At 38.4% G+C, this 20574-nt stretch overlaps 1 protein-coding gene across 4 annotated transcripts in view; it reads right to left on the reverse strand.

Moving 5' to 3' along the window:
- GRIK2 (glutamate ionotropic receptor kainate type subunit 2) overlaps window positions 1-20574 on the reverse strand; it is a 650966-nt gene that overhangs the window by 406714 nt on the left and 223678 nt on the right. For all 4 annotated transcript variants that reach the window (XM_060753092.2, XM_060753091.2, XM_060753090.2 and 1 more), the window contains exons 3-4: window positions 7464-7640; window positions 591-848 (exon numbers count right to left, since the gene is read on the reverse strand). In XM_060753092.2, the coding sequence (XP_060609075.1) occupies window positions 591-848; window positions 7464-7640 (435 nt within the window). The remainder of the gene's footprint in view (window positions 1-590; window positions 849-7463; window positions 7641-20574) is intronic.

The raw sequence follows: 20574 nt of genomic DNA on the forward strand, positions 1-20574 counted from the left end.
ACTCCCAGAAATCCTAACAGCTGGTAAACTGTCTGTGATTTCTGGGAGTTGTAGGCCAAAACACCTGGGGACCCATAGGTTGAGAACCACTGCTCTAGAACAACTGACTGGCTGAGAGCATTAATGAAAACATACTGTAATTTTAAAATTACATCTTTTTACAAAATGTAAAATCTATGATAGAGAAAGGGTTCTGTAACTAGACCACCAGGTCCCAGAACAGAGAACTCCCCTTGATTTGTTTTCTATCTGAAAAAAGCAAAAGGAAATTGTTCTCATGAAATTTTCAGATGTTTTCCTCAAATCAGGATGCTTAGATGCTTGGATAAAATGTTATCTTTTAATGCATTGATCAGAATTCTTCCTCTCCTTTTTTTAAACATACAGAATATACACAAACACGTCCTGCATAATGAGAGAGATGCAGGCAGTATGAATATATTTTAATGAATTGTAACACGGTTTCACTACAGTGTCCTCTGACTAGCTGTCTGCATGTGTTAAAAATCCAATTGTTTGTTAGTTTAAAGGTTTATATGTATTATAGACACCCACCAACACTACTGCATAAAGTCCTACTGTATGCTTACCTGTGCTGTCATCGTAAACAACTGTGACAGTTTTCCACTTGAAGAACTGCACAAGGTCAAGGATGGCACGGCTGAGTGAAGAGAAATCTGGGTAAAGGCTGACATAAAAGGAGTCTTTGTTGTCTGAAACCTGGTGCTTCCAGCGCGTCTGTATATGTGGAACCCCCAACGCATTACAGATAGATTGCACTGCATTAGCTGAAGAGCTGTGTGAAGGCCCAAAGATGGCTGCTACTCCAAGAGAGAGCTGATCACAAGCTGAAAAAAGGAGAAAGAACAATTAGCCCTCTGCAAAGAACAACAACATAAAACTCTCCCATCTAAAAAAAATGCTTGATTTGCAGTCAGATAGGCTTATTTTTGCTGCAAGCATTATACTTTTCAGGTAGAAAGTAATTAATGATCATTCATTCATTAGAGGCAAAGTTGGCCCTCCACTTTCATGGGGTGAAAAAAACCCATTGAAAATGGAAAACCCTTGAATTAAAAAAACTTCTTTTAACCCGAGAGAACACATCCCTGGAAAACTCTAGGTTTTCCAGTGCAACTATGGTCAATGTCAGCCATAGTTTGTCCATATAACAAAGGGAACCTAGAGATTCTTAGCTATTTTCTCTAGGAATCTGTAAGTTTTCCAGCATGTCTCTATGGTCATGGTTCAGCAAGAATAGCATCATCCAGGAGGACATTAAGATTGTGTCTTAGATGAAGGGCTATAAGGCAGGATCATCAAGTTTGCAGATGACACCAAATTGGGAGGGATAGCTGATACTCCAGAAGATTGGAGCAGAAATGATCTTAACAGATTGAAGAAATGGGCCAAAATGAACAAAATGAAGTTCAACAGGGACAAATGCAAGATACTCCACTTAGATAGAAAAAACAAAATGCAAAGATTCCGAATTGGGGGGCGGGGGAGGGGGTGTGTGCCTGACTTGACAACAGTAGGTGTGAAAAAAGATCTTGGAGTCCTCATGGACAACAAGTTAAACATGAGCCAACAATGTGGTGGGGCAGCTTAAAAAGTCAATGGGATTTTGGCCTGCACAAATAAGAGCATAGCATCTAGATCAAGGGTCCTCAGATATGGGCCTCCAAGCTCATTTACCTGGCACTTGCTTAGGGTCAACCTAAGTCTGAAATGACTTGAAAGCACACAATAACAACAGCAGCAACACTCCTATCTCATTAGCCAAAAGCAGGCCCACACTTCCCATTGAAATACTAATAAGTTTATATTTGCTCAAATTGTACTTCATTTTAATTATTGTATTTTTACGTGTTTTTTGCACTACAAATAAGATATGTGCAGTGTGCATAGGAATTCATTCATGCTTTTTTTTTTCAAATTATAATCTGGCCCTCCAACAGTTCGAGGGGTTGTGACCTGGCCCTCTGTTTAAAAAGTTTGAGGACCCCTGGTCTAGATCCACGGAAGTCTTGTTACCCCTCTATCTATCTGCTTTGGTCAGACCACATCTGAAATATTGTGTCCAGATGCTTTTAAACAGAAGCTGGATGGCCATCTGTTGAGGGTTCTTTGAATGCAATTTTCCTGCTTCTTGGCAGGGGGTTGGATTGGATGGCTCACAAGGTCTCTTCCAACTCTATGATTATATGATTCCAAAGAAGAACAAATTAAAATCTACAGGTATAGCTGCAAAACATAAACCCACAAATGTGGAGAGTTGACTGTACATGCTGAAGGTCAAACTATAGAGGATGACTCTAGTAACATCCTTATACTCATAGGAAGACTCCATGAATAAAATAGCACAAGAGAAAAGCAGAGGAGGGATGGCATAACCTGGACTATGTGTGATCTCTGACTCTCATTTTTGTGTCCCCTGGGGCCCTTACCTGCACCCAACACCTCATTTAAACATTAACTAGTTTTTGCTTCAGAATTACATGAACACTCCCCCATGCATTAAAACATGCAAAAACACCCTAGAACACTCTCCCACACCCAAATACCTGTATTTGCATTTTAAGTCCTTCTCAAAATGGAGACAGGGCTAAGTTTACTTCTTGTTGCCATTTTGAGAGGAACTGCAGAGAAAAATGCAGGTCTTTGAGTTTGTTGCATGGTATCCAGCCTTTGGGAGGAAGTTCACACCTGCTTTCAAGATGCCACAGACTCCAGAGTGTTCTCTAGAAGGAAGTTTCAAAGGCATGGAGAAAACAATAAACATTCCTTCCCCTCTCCATTCTACTCACTAAAGATTCTGCTGGGTCAAAGATCTTAGTGCCAATGGAAGGACACCATTTGACATGGTCATAGGCCTAGACCTAGAGATGTGAATTGCAGGCCTAGAGATGTGAATTGCATGGAAATCCAGATGTTTTTGGACTGTGTCTCCCAGACTTCTTTTTCATTTGTTTTGCTGGCTAAGGTGCCTACAATTCAAGGTTTCTGTAGTCCATCAAGAGGACTAAAGGGCTTCATAATTCCCACCCATAGTCTAAGCCCTATAGAGTGGCCTGTCTCAATTCAAGTCTTTACTTGGATAGCTTGGCAGAAGGCAGAGAATCAATCAAAACCATGACAGGATATATGGAATTAGAAGCTTTTACGGTGCCTTGCTGACAAAATCCGTTGACTTTGGCATTTTGGAAACAATTGACCTTGAACATGATTGCTACCAAGGTGCTCCGCTATCAATTTCATAGGTTGCAAGAAATAATCAGCCTGAAAATATCTCTACTTTGCCTTGACATTATGTTGCTAACACTTCTGCTAGCTATTAGCTAAGCAAACAGAATAGCCTTGGGCCATCAGATTCATATGCTGTTGTTTGCTCTTTGTTACTGGTTGCAGTTGCATTCATAAAGACTGTATCACTGCCTAGTTCTAAATTTGCACCAGCTTATTTGCCTGGAGCATAATTTCCATGCCATACAAAATCATGGCTTTTGACAAGATACTGGTGCTCAACGTACCTCCTCACAATGTGCATTTACTTTCCTGTATTTTGTTACTATTGTGCAGAAGTAAGAAATGTTCAGCATCAAAACACACTAGATATTACAACAAGGGAAAATAAGTCTGAATGTGCCATAGCAGAAAAGATGAGGCAGAAACGAAAGTGTAGCCTCCCTTGTTTTATTAAGAATTATAAATGGCTAGATAGAGCTCCCGTTGACGTGGGTGGGTGATGTCTAGAGCAATCCCTCAAGACTATGGATGTCTTTCAAGCCACTGATAATTCAACAACAAAGCATCTTACTGCTAAGCTGTCTTCAAATCTTTTCTCTATAACAAAAAAAAGTCCTACCGAGATAACTTTTAGGTATTTCTCCTGAAATTCTTCTCTAAATACACAATATCCATAACCTAGAAAAAGTATCCACTAAGAGCTGCTTCATAAAATAATGATCATCTGTTCTTCAATAACAAATTATTCTTTTGGGGTTTTAAAAATGAAGTTATGATTAAAGAGGGAAGTTATATTTTAAAACCCACAAAACTATTCTATCAGTGCATTCCCCCTCAATGAATAGAATAATTTGATTTTCTCCACCTTTAGCATAGTACTGTAGAGGTCAAGAGGGTTGTTTTGCTGGCCTCCAATGGGAAGAGACCAGTATAATTAGTTTCCTGGCATCTTGCACCAGGACGTGTCAAAAAGAGAGCTTCGGGTGAGAAAGACGCATTTCCCCATATTCCAGGGGGTTTTTTTTGTAGGTTTTTTTTATTTTCTGCCTACCCCATACTTGATAATTGACTTAGTGTAGTATCTTAAATAGGCCTTCACTGGGAGGTTTTGGAGAGAGAAAGGTGATGTAAGGTACCTATGGCACCTATTTGGGGAAGGATGGAACTCTGAGTATCATGCATTCAAGGGATGGGAATAGTTTCTATCTTTTGGGTTGGTCTCTGGGTTTTTGTCCTCTCAAGAGGCCATGCAATGTTAGAATTGTCACCTTCTAGTCAGCATCCCATATAGATAGCAAACCAGATTTAAGTTGGGTTTCTCTTGAAGCCTACAGTGCTTTTCCCTAGGGGAAGTTGGAGAGGAGCTCTAGAAGAGATACACTGCCCTAGCTGCTCCCACTTTTGGTTTCTGAATACTACTAAGAACATGTAACTAGATGGAAATGAATAAAGCTGCCCACATTTCAACCTATATCTTAGTGTGTGATATTTTTATTCCATTGAGATAAAGTAGAATGGCAGCACCAGTTCATGCAAACAAATCTTCCCAACTTCCTTTTGTGTGAGAAAATTGTAGCCCCCAAAAGAAACCCAACTTAAATGCAGGTTGCTCCCAGGGCAGGAAAACTCTGCCCTTGGCCAGGTATATTTCTTTTTTGTGGTACCCAACATGCAACAAAGTTAAACTTACTGATGACATAAAACCTGCTAAAATCCATGAAGTCTATAATAACAATATATTGATGTGGCACTTGCCTAGTCACTAACAGAAAAATCTTGAGTTCTCTGGTGACATTATGGCAATCCCATAGATTTAATTGGATTACTGAGAGATGGTTTTGCCAGTTACTTCCTCTGAAATTTCACCCTTGGCACCTGACATTCATTATTGGTCTCATATTGAAGTACTAACCAGGATTGACCTTGCTTTGCTTCCAAGATCAGACAGAATCTGGAGCCTTTGGGGTATATCCCAATCAAAATAGTGATAAGGATTAATATCATGTCATTCCTAGTTGACATTTTGACCAGCATACAGCAAGATAGGAGACTTTGAAGAACTGGCAACAGGCTTCTGTCAAAAATACGGTTTGGAGATACTATAAGGCTGATGAGTTGCCCTTTTCCCACTTCTGGTGCAATGATTCATCACACCTAGAAAATAAATCCACTTAAAATCTGGTATCTGCCTCCTGCAGAATTCTAGGGTTTGTAGTTTAATGTGACTGTTAAAGGCTCCTCCCTAAATTACAAACCTCAGATTTCTGCGGGAGGCTCAACCAGATATTAAGTGGATTTATTCTTTATTGTGATGAAGTAGTAACTTTCAAATTTACTTTCAAAGGAAATTTTAAGCTATTTTTATAAGCTATTTGCATATCTTATACCCAATAAACCATCTGATCTCAAATTTAAGGGTTTTTCACCCACAAAAATAGTAGAAAGTAATTTAAGAGCAACATGCTGTATCACAAATAATATAAGTTACACTATCAAACAGTGTGATAAATAAAAAGGAACATTCCAAGCTCTGTATAGATTTTTATCTAACAGCACCTATTACTAGAAATCAATACAAATGAGACTGACTCACATTCTATCAGATAATTTCAAAGTCTTGTTTGCATAAATGTGGAACATAATTTCTCCATGGATTCTTGATGTGAATATGGTGTATTGTAACCTAGGGGGCATCTACACTTAAAATTAATGCAGTTTGACACCATTAACATAAGGCATTATATGGAATCATGGGAATCATATTCTTACAAGATTGTAAGCCTTCTCTGTCAAGAGTGCATGTATCTCACCAATGAAAATTTCCATTATTCCATAGCATTGGGCCAGGGCAGTTAAATTGCATTAATTCTACTCTGCAGATGCATCCTAAATCTTTTCCCTGTCTAAAGATGATTTTTTACAGAAATAAAATCAAGATTTTTTTTTGCAATTACCAAACAGTCATCCAGAAACAAAATATGGCATTTCAAAGAATATTTCAAGATCCTAATATCCAATACCGATCTAATCACTTTTCTGCTGCTTGGCATCAGACAAGAAATAGCTGAAAACTAAAAAAAAAAATCCACTTTGTTTTCTCTGAATTAATGGTGCTAAAGTGGCCAGGACTCAAAAACTTCAGAGATGCTGACACAGCAAATGTGGAATCAAAATAACTCAGAATAAGATTATCCTATATACTAATGTATACGTTTAGAAATATTAAAATCAAAAATCAACTCCAAAAACCTGGCTCAGCATATTCTTCAGCTAATGTGAGAACTGTACCTTAACTCTTATTTTAAAAAGAAACCATCTCCTCCTCAGAGTAGAATACCAAAAGGCAAAAGCTTAGTTCACCCCTGGAAAATAAATACCAATATCCTCTATTCTCTCTGGCATGGTGCCACTTCTAGCTTTTCTGATAGCCTGGGTGAAGAAACGGGGGTGGCAATGGCCAAGCGCAGCTGATGCTTTCATCTCTTCATGGAATGACCCTCAACTTATCCACAGGCCATATAGAAATCAATAATTTTGGCCCTACAACCTGCCCTCAACTTTATACATCAAGTTTACCTGAACACGAGAATATACAGTGTTAATTTAGTTATTTTTATTTATTTATAGATATTCTAGCTTGCCTTTCTCCCCAAAATGAGATTCAAGGCAGCTCCCAATATTTTTAAAAGATTCCACATACATTTTAAAAATATATAATGTATTTAAATATAACTAGAATTAAAGACCTGCTAAAGGACATTTAGAACACCTAAACATATTTAAATCATAGTTTCAAGGCAATATAGAAATTAGCAATAAATATTAAAGATTTCAAATATTCATTTGTGGATGCATGGTTCATTTTTACTTGGTTTGGGAATCATAACACAGAAGATTTTCATTGTCACCCTGCTTCTCATGGTCAAATGGTGAGAAAGGCATTTAGTTCATATTGACCTTTTATTGCCCCCTTTCCCCAAATGCTTCAATGGATGATACACACTTTTCTTGAAAATGTAATGGCATGTTTTTGTTTTTGTTTTTATAATTCATCTGTGTATTGTGTTTCTAACCTGTAATCTTGATAAAAGTTAATAGATTTTTTAAACAAAGAACCAGGAGGTGAAAGGTTGGTGTGGCTTAACTGGGAAGAAACCAATGCCTGGAGCAATCAAGCTCCTGCCAGTTAACTAACAAAACTTTTGTAAACTTACCTTTTTTGGATGCTTCAAAACTGTCATAGAGATTTATCTTCTGGGTATCATAGGTTAATGTGGTATTTGGTAACAGAGTTCTATTTCTGTTTATTGTGTTCACAGCAAACCGGAAGGCCAGTTCCTCTGCTCCCATTGCTCCTGTTGGGCCAGATTCCACACATTCAAAAATACCCCCTGTAGAAACATCAAGAGAAAAGGAAGCATTACTACTTAGTTAAAACAGTGGGGTAACTATAAGAAATGTACAATTTGCCCCAGTCAAGCCTGACTTTTGAACGGCCATACAATATGCAGTGCAGATAAATTGGCCACTTGTTTTTTTTTAAAGCAACTATGTCCTGATAAATTTTGTAAAAATAAAAAAAGGAGGGGGGGTCTTCTATGTATAGATCACATGTTATAATATAAAAATACATATGACAGTATTCCAGATACCCCCAGATAATTTAACTATAGCTCTCAATATTCTTTGCCATGAGTCATACCAGCTGAAATTGACAATACTTTTATAGGGTGGTCATATCTGGAAACATTTTAGACTCAGATCTCATCAGGTATTTTGGACTACATTGCCTATGTTGGTTAAAGTATATGGGAGTCATATAGGGTTGCCAACTATGCATGCCAACCCCCCTCCAAAAAAAGCAAAAAGTAGATAGAAATGTGCATATATGGAACTATATGAATAGATCTGCATGTAGAAATAGTAGTTACTGCAGCATAGATATAAATACAATATACATAGAGGCTGGGTTCCTCAGATGAAATCTAGGCATGCACACACCTTTCACTGCTAGAAAGATGGGAGCATCAATTGATAAAGATAAAGTAGATATTGTTCTTCAGTTAGGTTTATGACTTGGGAAAGAAAGAGAGAGGTATGTAATATACATTCCTATTGTCTTATGATGTAGCACACAGACGGAATGTTCTTTCCAGTTATATCTCTTTGTAATTTTGTTTGTGGTTCTTGGTAACAGTAGCATTTCACTGATCACATGGGCTACTGGGGAAAATGCTATTTTCTGGATTCTGAGATGGCACTTAGTGGCAGAGGAGTAGTCACCTTGGAGGTAACAAATGGGAAATGAGGAGGCATAGGGAAGGATTGCTGCAGCAGTGGATTTTTAGAGGAAAATAATGGAAACTAGAAAGACTGTATAGCAGAGACAACCAAAGGTAAAATAAGACATCTGGTGAATCTGGAGTCACAGAACAAATGTCCAGAAGGACCCAATTTGAGTATGGAATAAGCAAACTTTGCTACTCAGAGCAGATAACCATAGCAAGATTGTCCCAAACAGTGCAGTTTCTGCAGTCCACCAGAGTTGTTAATTCTGAGAACAACAGAAAGGAAAGACAAAAACAAAAAAGACAAAAAAGAAAGGACCAAACATTAAGATATCCTCACAAATGAATAGATGAAGAGGAATATTCCTCCACATGGAGCCAACACCTTCCATAATTCCTCACATCTGTTACCATTTTACAAAATTTATTTCCTGGGCTGGCTGTGGTCACAATGCAATTGGCATCAAGGGCTGAAGGTGGTTGGTTGCTCAGTACAGAATTGTAGCCACACAGAGAGATAATGGTCCCCTCCTTTCACATGTGCTTCATGGGTCTTTTGTTGATTGAGTTATTTTGTTTTCAAAATCTCACTTGTGTCAATAGCTTTTCCAACAGAAATTCAGGGACTTGAAGCAACTTAATGTGACAGAAGATCAAGGCAAACAGGCTATAATAGGCACTTGGTACATTCTGTATTACTCCCCTAATTAGTATATTATCAAATTCCCAAAGAGATTTAGCTTCATAACCCATCTCCATATTTTATCCTGCCTCATAGCTACCACCACTGCTACTACTGCCGAATCTATAAAAACCCAGCCTTTGAGAAATGTATGCTCAAATAATTGGAAAACAGAAGCTTTACATACAGTACTGAGAATGAAAGTTACAAATGGCTGTTTGAAATGGTACCAATTTGGATCTCACAAAGATTCAGCAATTAGAGGATGACATTGAATACATGTAGCTATAGACACCAAGTTAGCTGGAAAGAATGCCCTGTGAATAAAAATAAGAAGCAGGAACCATTTTCCAAAAAAAGAAAGAAAGAAAGAAAGAAAAAAAGAAAGAAACAAATAGGCAAGCTGAGATCATAGGTATTTTATTTATTTATTTATTTACATTATTTCTATCCTGCCCATTTCAGCCCGGAGGCGACTCAGGGCCTCAGGGTAGAAATTGTATCATGGGTAGAGTGCATCTGGTCCAGGTTTTAGCCTGAATTCTATCTCCAAGTAAATTCAGCATGTTAAAAGCAACTTTGATGTTCAGTCCAAATTTGATTCACTGCCCCACTAGCATGGGAATCTCTGTTTGATATTTGTCTTACTTTTCTAGGATTGGAGAATGTATATTGAATGGGTATGTTGTTGGTTATAGCAATCAAGCCAGGCAAACAGGCTGCTGGGGGAGTGTCTCCATCAGAGGGGAACTCTTCCCAGTATTTCCAGCATGTTTGGGAAGGGTTGATCAACCTTTGGAAAATGGAAGGGGGCACAGACACCAGTGATTAAGGTGGAGGCTGAATGAGATGAGCTGAGACCTCTAAATGAATAAGTCTCTATAAAGTAGATCTGGTGTTGCCTGCCAACCCCCTAAATGATGAGACAAGACAGCAGCAATTTGGATTCAAATGCTGGGAAACTTTATTGATTGTTAGCTATTTAACTTCTTAACTAAACTAAGTTAGGTGTCGGTTGAACTTGGTGTGGCAAAGCCGAGGTAGCGACTTGATACAGCCTACCCCTCGACTATTCAGGGCATAACCCCTGGGTCCCCTGGCAAATTAAACCCAGCTGACCTCTAGGGGAAACATCTGGAGAAGACTATCTCAAATTATTGAGACCTGACTTTCCTCATTCCTGGGCCATTCGATATCAACTCACCCTTAAAGTTAACCTCTAGGTGAGTGTTTAAGGGGTACCTTAGGTGTACACCAACCTTTGTATTTCTAATCTATTCATGCTAAGCCTATTTATACACCGACCACCCCAGCTAGCCCCTAATCACAGTATAGAGTAGGTGAAACACCCTCCTAGAAGTAGGAGGGAAAAAATCCTACCTGGTCTCAAAAGGCAACCGATAATTATACTGTCAGTGGGCTGGCGTGATGGGTGACGTCCTGAAGCAGAATGAGGGAATAGGGCTGACCTACAAGAAGACCAGCTATGCCCCCTTTTCCAGATGGTTCCAAAGGAACCATCCATTCTCTTATCCAGGGGAGGAGACAAATAGCTGCGCTGGAGTGGGAAAGTCCCTAGCAAACAACTTTGTGTCCTTGTCTCCTGGTATTTCTGACGTCATAACTCTGACCTTGGCTTGATTCTCAAGCAACCCTGGCATTTGACTTTTGGACTGTGATCTGAACTTCGTTTTCAAGAAACATTGGTATTTGTTTTTGGAACCCATATTTTTAATATTTGGTATGGAATTTATGGACTCTGATTCTGGCTTCCCTGGCTGTAGACTATCACCTTGGCACCTGGCCCTGGAACCCAGATTAGAAATCTTTCATATTTGTCTTTTAGACTCTGACTCCTGTTTGTTTAAAATATTCCTGACATTGAACTTTTGGATCTTGGCTTTAGCTCACCCCTCCCTATTTAAGGTTTATATTTATGCTTTCAGCAGAACTATTAAGGTCTCGATAGTAGAGCTTTTCTGTTATGGACCTCTTGATTTTATCTGGCCATTACTTTGTTTAAACATTATGCTTTGATAACCAGGACCTGGCAAAATATGACATGGAGCTTGAAATTCTGCACCCTATGTAATGGCCAAAGACTCCAATTCCAGACATGTAATTCTGTTGCAATGGTTTCCATACATACATCGAATCCACTGCTGTTGGAGTAGGGGGGAAAATAGAGAAGCATCTAGAATATTCTCATAGCAAGAAGCTGACTGAAGATGACATCACTGAGACCTTTGAGGGCGGGGTCTCAGTAGATGGTGTAAGATGTCCAAGAGTGCATCTTCAATGTATAATTACTGTCATTACACACCACTTTAACAGTCATGGCTTAATGCTATGGAATCATAGGAGTTGTAGTTTGGAAAGGCATCTGCTCTCTTTGGCACAGAAGGATAAGTTATTTGTAAAACTGTAACTCCCATCATTCCATATCATTGAGCCATGGCAGTTAAGTGGTGTCTGTCCAACTGCATTCATTCTAAAGTGTAGGTGCATCCTTACATTGTATCCAGCTTTATCAACATAACCAGATGCTTCTCTGATCCATTTTCCTTTTTCCCCATTTGTGGACTGTGCTTCCCAACAACCTATTCATTTTAATGATCAGCCAAAAATCTGCCTTCTCTCCTGCATCTACTAGCACCTAGGCAAACCTGCATGTGGACTTCACCAAAGACTGTATCACAGACATGCATCAGAAAATATCTTTTAAGTAGGCAACCCATGGCTTTTGAGGGCTTTATGAGGACTGGATACATACAAACCCCATCACATGGTAGATGGATGACTCCTCCCAATCCATCCAACCTTCTGCTACATCATGGAAATCCCTTTTTAGAATTTTTTGACAAATGTTGTGAAACTCCATTCTTTTGTACCACAGAAGAAATGTTAAAACTTTTTTATTCCTATGAAGCTATGTAGTTTCAATTTTTTTTAAAGGAAGCAGTTAAGGGAAAGCAGAGAACATTTGTGGTCTTACTTACAGCCTTACCGAAAGTGTACTTCTGGTCAAAGAGAATCATGTGGTAGGGAAAAACAATCCCCAAAATACACCTTGAAAGACATGATATAAATCTGACATGTGCAGAGAAATAAAGGACAGTTGGAAATCTGCCTTTCAAAAAGGTACTAGTGGCAGATCTTTTGCCTATGAGTTACCTATTAAAAGAATCATGCATTTTCATATGATAGAATGCATAAGAACCAATATGCAAAGGGTATCAGAGGTGGGGTATATCACTACATGATGGGATCCCAAGTCTTAGATCACCAAAACATTTACAATAGACTCCAGCCTGGAAATGGATTCTGAGTTCAATAGAGCTTAAATGCTGCAAGACACTGGAGATAACTACAAGTGCATGCTAAATATAATTTATTTATTATTTATTTAAAACATTTATATTCCGCCCTTCTCACCCCAAAGGGGACTCAGGGTGGAGCAAAGCATATACAGGGCAAACATTCAATGCTGGGACACAAATTCACATACAATACATAAACATTAAAAACATTTATCAAAATATTAAAACACACCATTTAAAACTGTCCTAGTCATCCACATCAAATCCATTGGCCTGGTCATCTTTCCTATTGCCGCTTTATTGCCCTGTCCTGAAAGCTTGGTCCCACAGCCAAGTTTTTAGCATCCTTCTAAAGGACAGGAGAGAGGGGGCCGACCTGATCTCACCAGAAATGGAGTTCCATAGCTGGGGAGCAATCACCGAGAAGGCCCTGTCTCTCATCCCCAACAATTGCGCCTGTGACAATGGCGGGACGGAAAGTAGGGCCTCCCCGGAGGATCTTAATCTCCACGATGGTTCATAGGGGGAGATGCATTCGGACAGGAAATTTGTGTTGGAGCTGTTTAATTCCAACTGTGTCAAATGTAACTCAGTAACTGAGGGCCCTTCCACCCAGCCATATAACCCAGAATATCAAGGCAGAATAATCCACAATGTCTGCTTTGAACTGGGTTATCTGAGTCCACACTGTCATATACCCCAGTTCAAAGCTGATAACATGGGATTTTATTCAGCTGTGTGGAAGGGACCTTAAACATAGGCTTCATGTAAACTGGATGAGCTACAAAACAACCTGTTATATCATAAGAGGCAGTAAACTTATATCAACACAATTGCCAATTTAATGGAATTTTCCTGTATGAGATGTACACTTGCAAACATCTTGCACCTTTTAATACCCTATACAATGTAAACCCATAACATTCTTTCTGCCTTTTGATGCATTGCTGCTTCTTCCTTCTACTCAAATACAGAATGGGTGGTAAGAGAATGATTTCACATACACTTATCTGATGACAGAAGTTACAGGTGACTGTCACAAAGTCAGATAATTGTTACAGGTATTAAAATTTGAAAAATAAAATATGGACACTATGATCAAGAACTTTCACGATTGGAAATGGGACTGACTCTGTAGGTGAATCTGCTAACTTTTCTACAATTTGTCAGATTTTCATCAATAAGGTCATTCTTAGTGGTGGAAGAGAATTTCAAACTATCTTTGAAAATGATCAAAAATTGTTTCTCAAAAACAAGCAACCCTTATGAAGAAAATCCTGGAAGATGGATATTTGCAATTCATGACTTATGCTGCAAAGCATTTCCACATTTTTAAGGAGAAAATTGTTTCCTGCACAAAATGTAGGTTAACAAAAATGGGTAAATTTTGTATACATTTTTAAATCTTTGCTTCCCCTCCACTACTATAGTGTTTTGGTATGAGTATAAATGTCTCTAAAATGTGGATTGTGTGTACACTTTTTCCTAACACACACAGTTTGTTTCCACACCTTTTTCACAGTGCAGAAGGTAACTCCAGTGTTGGAAAATGTGAAAATTGTAAAGCACAACTGCCCTGATTTGTGCATAAAAATAATCTGCCTTCTTTCAAAAGGAGTCTCTGCACTAAGAAGTGAACACAATTTCCCTCCATATTTGCAACAGATCAACATAGAAACACATTAATGATTCCCACACTGCATTATTGTTCTTCTCCAATTTTATGAAAGGTTTCCACTTCATTGTGAAAGCACAAAAATAAAAACCTATATTTTATGCTGCTGCTAAAAGTTATGAATACAGAGAAAGAGTGGGTCTGTCATGTGGCAGATACAGGCCAATCTGTGCTCTGTACCACCAACACTTGCTAAAACAGGCAGCAGTGAGTTCAATCCTATAGGAAATGGTATAGAATGGTGTATAACATGCATCCATGATAATTCAATTACTCAAAATTCAAGCAGCTATAAACACTGCTTATAGCTGCTTGGCACTTTCAGCTAGAAATCATGTAATGAAAGGTTTTCTGGGGTGTAGTTGTGTGTTTCAATATGATCAGTAAGAAACCTCCCTGCATGGAATGGAGGGGGGATTGGAAAAAAGTTAAAGCCTCAATATTTTACTCTGATACATTGGTTTTTTGCACACAGAAAGAGTGTTTTATGAAAGAAGCTCATTTGCAACCCTTTACTGGTGAACCACATTGGTATAAACTAGGAAAACAATTTCAGTATAGGTTGTCCCTTGCTTATTAAAATAGTAAGTCAAAATTGTTGATAGATCCAACACTATATTTCCCAGCATCCAATCAACTAATCAAATGTATCTGTTCTCATATCATAAAAAATAGTCAGAAAGAGCCGTAATATCCCATAATAAACCAGACTGCCTTCTGATGTGCTGTTATGAGTCACACTGGTTCATCAAAACTTGACAGTTGATCTCCTAACTGTTGTTGTGCCCGTTCATGATAGTTTTATTAATAATCCAAGTAAGGCATGCAACACATGGTGTCTGATAAGAAGGGAGAGAAGTAATAAATCTTGTCATTCAAAAACAGACAAGCTACCAAACCTTGGCCTATCTCTGTCTAACAGCTTGAGGGGCACAGATGTGGGATTTGACTGATTTCCAGTGTTTGGGCCTGAAGTTCACACCTGCCAAACCAACTGGCATCAGTTCATGGAAGTAAGTCCTTCATCCAGAACTGACACAGTTTCAAGCACTGAAAACATTTGCTTTGTACACCATTTGATTCCACCCCCAGTCCATTCAGAGAGTTTAATGTAACACACCATGTTAATGCAGTTCTGTGAAGGACTAAAATCAGTCAAGGACTATTGGATGTAGTGTTTATATATTGTCTCCTTGTAATCATGAGCACTGCAATTCGCAATAGGCAGATGATAACAGGTGTATGTGGAATATGGTTTGAGGTTTGCTATCATACTAGAAGATGTTTGGCAAAATCATTCATACAGTATAACCATATTCCAAAAGTGAAGAAACATGACATTCTGTAAACTGTATTCATGACCAACAGATTATTGCTATAGCACATCACCTCTTTCAGAAAATGGAAGCCTTATGCTTTCATTTGTAAAAGTAAATTACATCAAAGTAACTGAGTATCACTATCAACTGTATGGTAGTCACTGGATAGATTTGCCTAGGATATTATGAAATCTACTCTAAAGTGAATCACTGCCACACAAAACAATCCACTATATAATAGGAATCCTGTTACAAATGTGAAGTAAGCATTAAAAGGAATTAGTTTTGTATGTAGAACACAACCATCTTTCCTCTTTCTTTACATTATAGAATATCCATTGTAAAGGCAGAGCAGCTGGAATCCTCCAATGAATTTGATGTGTCAGAGTATATTTAAAAAGGAGTTAGTTCCATAAATTAGCAGAAATCCTGCAGTTCAGTCTCTTATAACATGAATATTCCTTTAGCCAAGGAAGCACATTATTGAAAAATAAATGTCTATGGTGAAAAAAGCATAAGAATTAAATATCATACAGCAACATACTCTGGGTGCATCCAGACAACCCCTTTGATGTAGGCGTTCCTACAATTAAAAGAGCACCATCCAGATGACACCCTAGAGAAACACACATGAATTCGCCACAAACCAGGAAAAACACTAGTAAATTTGTGGTAAATTTAATTGTTAGTGGGTTTAATCTGTGCCTTCTTAGAAGGTGAGGGATAAATCCACTACTTTCACTGTCTGGCCTGCCCTCTCACAAGTTCTGGGCTTTTGAGGGGGCAGGCCAGATGGTAGTCCTGTGATTTTCTGGGCTAAATTAGCCCAGGAAACCATGAGGACACAAACCCCTTCCCCAAGACCCCCCAAACACTTTTTAAAAATAAAAGAAAATACCCGGCTTCTATTTGTGTGGTGTTGGAGCTCTCCTGGCATATAGGAATGATGCACCAGGAAAGGGGGGGGGAATCGTTCCTGCTCCCCTCTCCCTTTCTCCTGGTGCTTCATTCCTACATGCCAGAGAAGCTCTGGTACCATGCAAATCGAGGCTGGGTAAGTTCTTTTATTTTTAAAAGGGGTTTGGGGGAGTTTTGAGGAGGGGGTTAAAGTGTCCAGGTGTTCTCCCGGAAAGTTCTGGGAGCACATCTGGACACCCACCCCAGAGAGCATGCGCTTTCTGGGGCATGCGTACGCTAGGACCCGGGAACATTTGCATTTTTAAAACATTAATGTTCCTGGATTAAAGAGCTGTCTGATTGCGCTCTCTGAGACTCATTATATAAATTGTGCAAAAAGAAAATTAAAAGTTCATACTTCTCTTTTTTACAAAAAAGTATTCCCATCCCCTGCCTATGCCCATCTGTATTTGCTCAATAATGCATCTGCATGCAGACATGTGGATATTTCCACACTGAAACTGATCCCCTATCAAGACTGGCCCTGCAGCTCCAACAGTTGGGTTCTTATCATTCATCTTGGCTTTCTAACCTCAAACTCTTTTCATGAGTCTTATTCTTGGGCCTCAATAACACAATAGACAAGTAAATGTGTTGATCTTTAGGTTCAATGTGATAAAGGCCAACCAATCCTCTTTCTTTATTCTAAAGTAAATAGGTTCATACAAAAGATGCAGAAAATCAAAACACATCACCCACCTTCCTGACCTCTTTTGGAGTCAAAGATGAACTGAATTCTGACAATGAAATGTTGACCAACAGCTTCAACACAACTGCCCTATCCATTTCCCTGAAGAAGGAGGAGGTGGCAGTGTTGGCTACTATTCAACATTAAAAGACTACACATGCAGCATTATGACGTATATTACCTTAAACCTTGCACTAGCAATGGCAAAAACAACAAATCTTTCAAAAGTTACCCCTTCTGGACATATGTACTAGAACCCTTGAGGACACATGTTCCTCCTGCCGAGCTGAAATCACATGGTTTAGTGTTTTGGGTCAGCATCGCCCTCCACTTTTGGGTTCTTTAAAGGTAGCAAAATCCTAAGACTATTTTACGTTTCAGTATTTCTGCTAGATTAAATCTAGTGTCGGGAGGCAAAACTATACATATCCACTGAATGAGTGGAAATATATTGCAACTATAATTTTCAAAGAAATATAGCTTTTCACCACATTTAGCATCTCTGTGCTTTCTCTGAGTAATATAAAGGGGCTTTGGGGCAAACTGGAATTAGGCAATAAACATTTCTGAACATTACTCATAATCTAAACAAGACTAATATCTATGGGTTGAAGTTTTTTTAAAAAAAAAAAAGAAGGCGCTGGAAATCAACACTTTGATAGAGTATTGCAGAAAGCCTACAAAACACTGATTTTCAGTGATTATCACTTTTATAATTCAATACTTCATTCAAAGGAAACTAGGCCACAGAAACAAGGCAAAATAAGAACTGTCCACATAGTTATTTACATTATGCAAAATAGGTTATCTCGTGTTTCTTTGTTCTAGTGTTTCACTTTACACAAAACAATTTGCTGAATGGCATGTTTACATTACATTTTTTCCTAAATGGCAACCACTGTCTATGTAACACTCACAAAGGAAACTAAATAATTTTGTTAGTATTAGAAACACAGTTTAGATTCACATATTCCATTTCCCTCTTTGTTGCTTTACAGCATGTATTCAATGGCATTACCCCCCCCCCCCAATAGCTCTAATGATGTTAGTATAGCAAAGGCAGTGTTCACAGCATTTCTCTTCTTAACAATACAATAATATAATTTGATGCTATTATAATGTATTTAGTTTGTCATTTTTAATTGTTTCAGATGTTGATCTTTCAAAGGTTTTGTTCACTTGTGAATCTGTGTTATTATTTTTCAATATAAATGTCAAATAAAAATGCAGTTGTTTGCCACATAGGCGACTGATTTGCTTAAAACAGACAGAAACAATCATGTAAATTAATTCATCTATAATTAATCTGTAAGCTTGTGCATGGATTTGGCTGTTTTCATTTGGCATGTTTGGCTGGTCCAGGTGTCCATAATGGCAAGGGCTCTGCCACCATGTTTTTTTTAACCAAGATGGACCACGTGGCTGTCAGTCTCTTGAATCAGGGATCATGCAGTAAGCTGTTCTCACATGAGGTTTCCCTGTGAGCCCTGCCTGTTGCTCCAATCAGAATAGAAGAAAGCCATGACATGTCTTATGCAAGTTGTGTCTATTTAATGGGGTGAGTACCTCCATTGCTTAATTGCTTCCTGGTTCTAGAGGGGGGGGGTGCTTCAGTTTGATTGCCTTGCTGCTCGCTTTCAGTTTTAACTTTTAGCTTGCCTTGGCTTCTAGCATTGAATCTCTTTGATTTCCCTTTATTTTCTTGATTCTTTATTTAGCACAACTGGGAGTTAGAAAGTGCAGGTGGGTGAGTGTGTGGCATTTGGGGACTTGTGGGTGGGTGTTCCTTTTTTTAGGGTGGCTTTGAGGTTTGAGTCACCTTTTACCCTTTATTAAAGTCTTTAGCTTCTTCACTTATCTCTTCTCCCTCCTCTCTTTCAGAAAGTACTTTTAAAAGATTATTGTTATTAATAATTATAAGAATTCCAGCAAACAGCAAAGCATCATTCTCAGAAAACTACCAACCTACCTACCTAAACTTATCACCAATTCCTAATGATTTATTTCATTTGCAATCTCACCACAAGTTCTCTCTGTTGTTTATATTTCTCTGTGTGCTCTCTGCCTTCTTAATTTCATTTAATAACAGTTTAGCTGTTGCCACCTAATAATAACAAAAAAAACCCCTATTGGGCTTTTATGGAAGCTTTCTAAAGCCAACATTACCCACCATCTCTCTCTCTCTAACTCCTAACTCTATCAAGACATACAAGATTATTGTTGTTAATGCCATTCAAAAGAATTGTACCAGCAAAAAACACCACCAACCCAAGTTTTACCAGCCCTCCTCTACCAATCCTGTCCTTTCCAATCTCTCAGCCTCTACCAGTAAGTTTTGAGAACAAGAAATGCAAAAGCTTTGGAAGAAGTTGCTGTTTTTTTTAATTAGTAAAGAAAGTGTAATAGTGGGCTGTGTGACATGGAAGTGCATCTTTGACATTTGGCGGGAAGGAAATGTGCCCTGCTGCTGCTCCTGGAAAAGTTACAGGTTGGAGGCAGCGGGGAATACCTTTTTGGGAATTTTTAAAGGAGATTTTATTATTCCTAAAAGTTAGGTGATGACCATAACATTATGAAACTTGGTGGGCCAATAGTGATAGATGTGTCCTCCACGTTTAGCCATTTTCATCCCAATAGCCCTAAAATGACAGAAAGGGGAGCCCAGGAAGCCACCCCATTGCCACCAGTGGACCGGATCTAGCTGCATTTTCTGGCTGCAGACAGAAAATAACCATTTGGACGCATACCCGTTTTTGGGAGGTGCATGAAAATAGATCCATGCCCCCCTCCCCCAAAAATCTGGATAGCAGAAACAGATCAAGTTTCAGCCAAAATGTACAAGCCTTCTAATTTGCATCCAACTATGCACCATATGATGGTATGAAGAAAACATTAATCATTAAATGCTATGTAAGAAAATAATTCCAGCCATTTTACTTTTATGTTTGTGGATGCTGAGTATTTTCAGACAACATTTTTATAGTGTAATTGCCCATCCCCATTCCACAGTTGATGTCTTTCCCCTGTAAAACCCTTTATGTATAACAGCACCCTTTTCCATCTTATGTCTTTCTATATACAAACACAGCTGTCTTGAATTGCAATGATATACCAGCTAACTTGAAGCAACTAACTTGCTAGTATTGCATTTTTTTAAAAACTAGCAAATCTGAACTTTTTACTTTCATCCAAATATTGAGAAATAGAAACTTTTTGAGCCAGGAATTAGTATTTTAATGACACCTCTTTATGACAATTTTTAGCATACAAGGATAAAATTATACTGATTACTAGGCTTGGGCGGTTTCGTTCGTTAATTTCGTAATTCGTATTTAAATTAGCTTACGATCCAATATTGAGCCATGCAGGACTACTGTGAGGAGTAATTAAAAATCG

The sequence above is a fragment of the Anolis sagrei genome, chromosome 1, assembly GCF_037176765.1.
Source record: "Anolis sagrei isolate rAnoSag1 chromosome 1, rAnoSag1.mat, whole genome shotgun sequence".
Classification (NCBI taxonomy): domain Eukaryota; kingdom Metazoa; phylum Chordata; class Lepidosauria; order Squamata; family Dactyloidae; genus Anolis; species Anolis sagrei.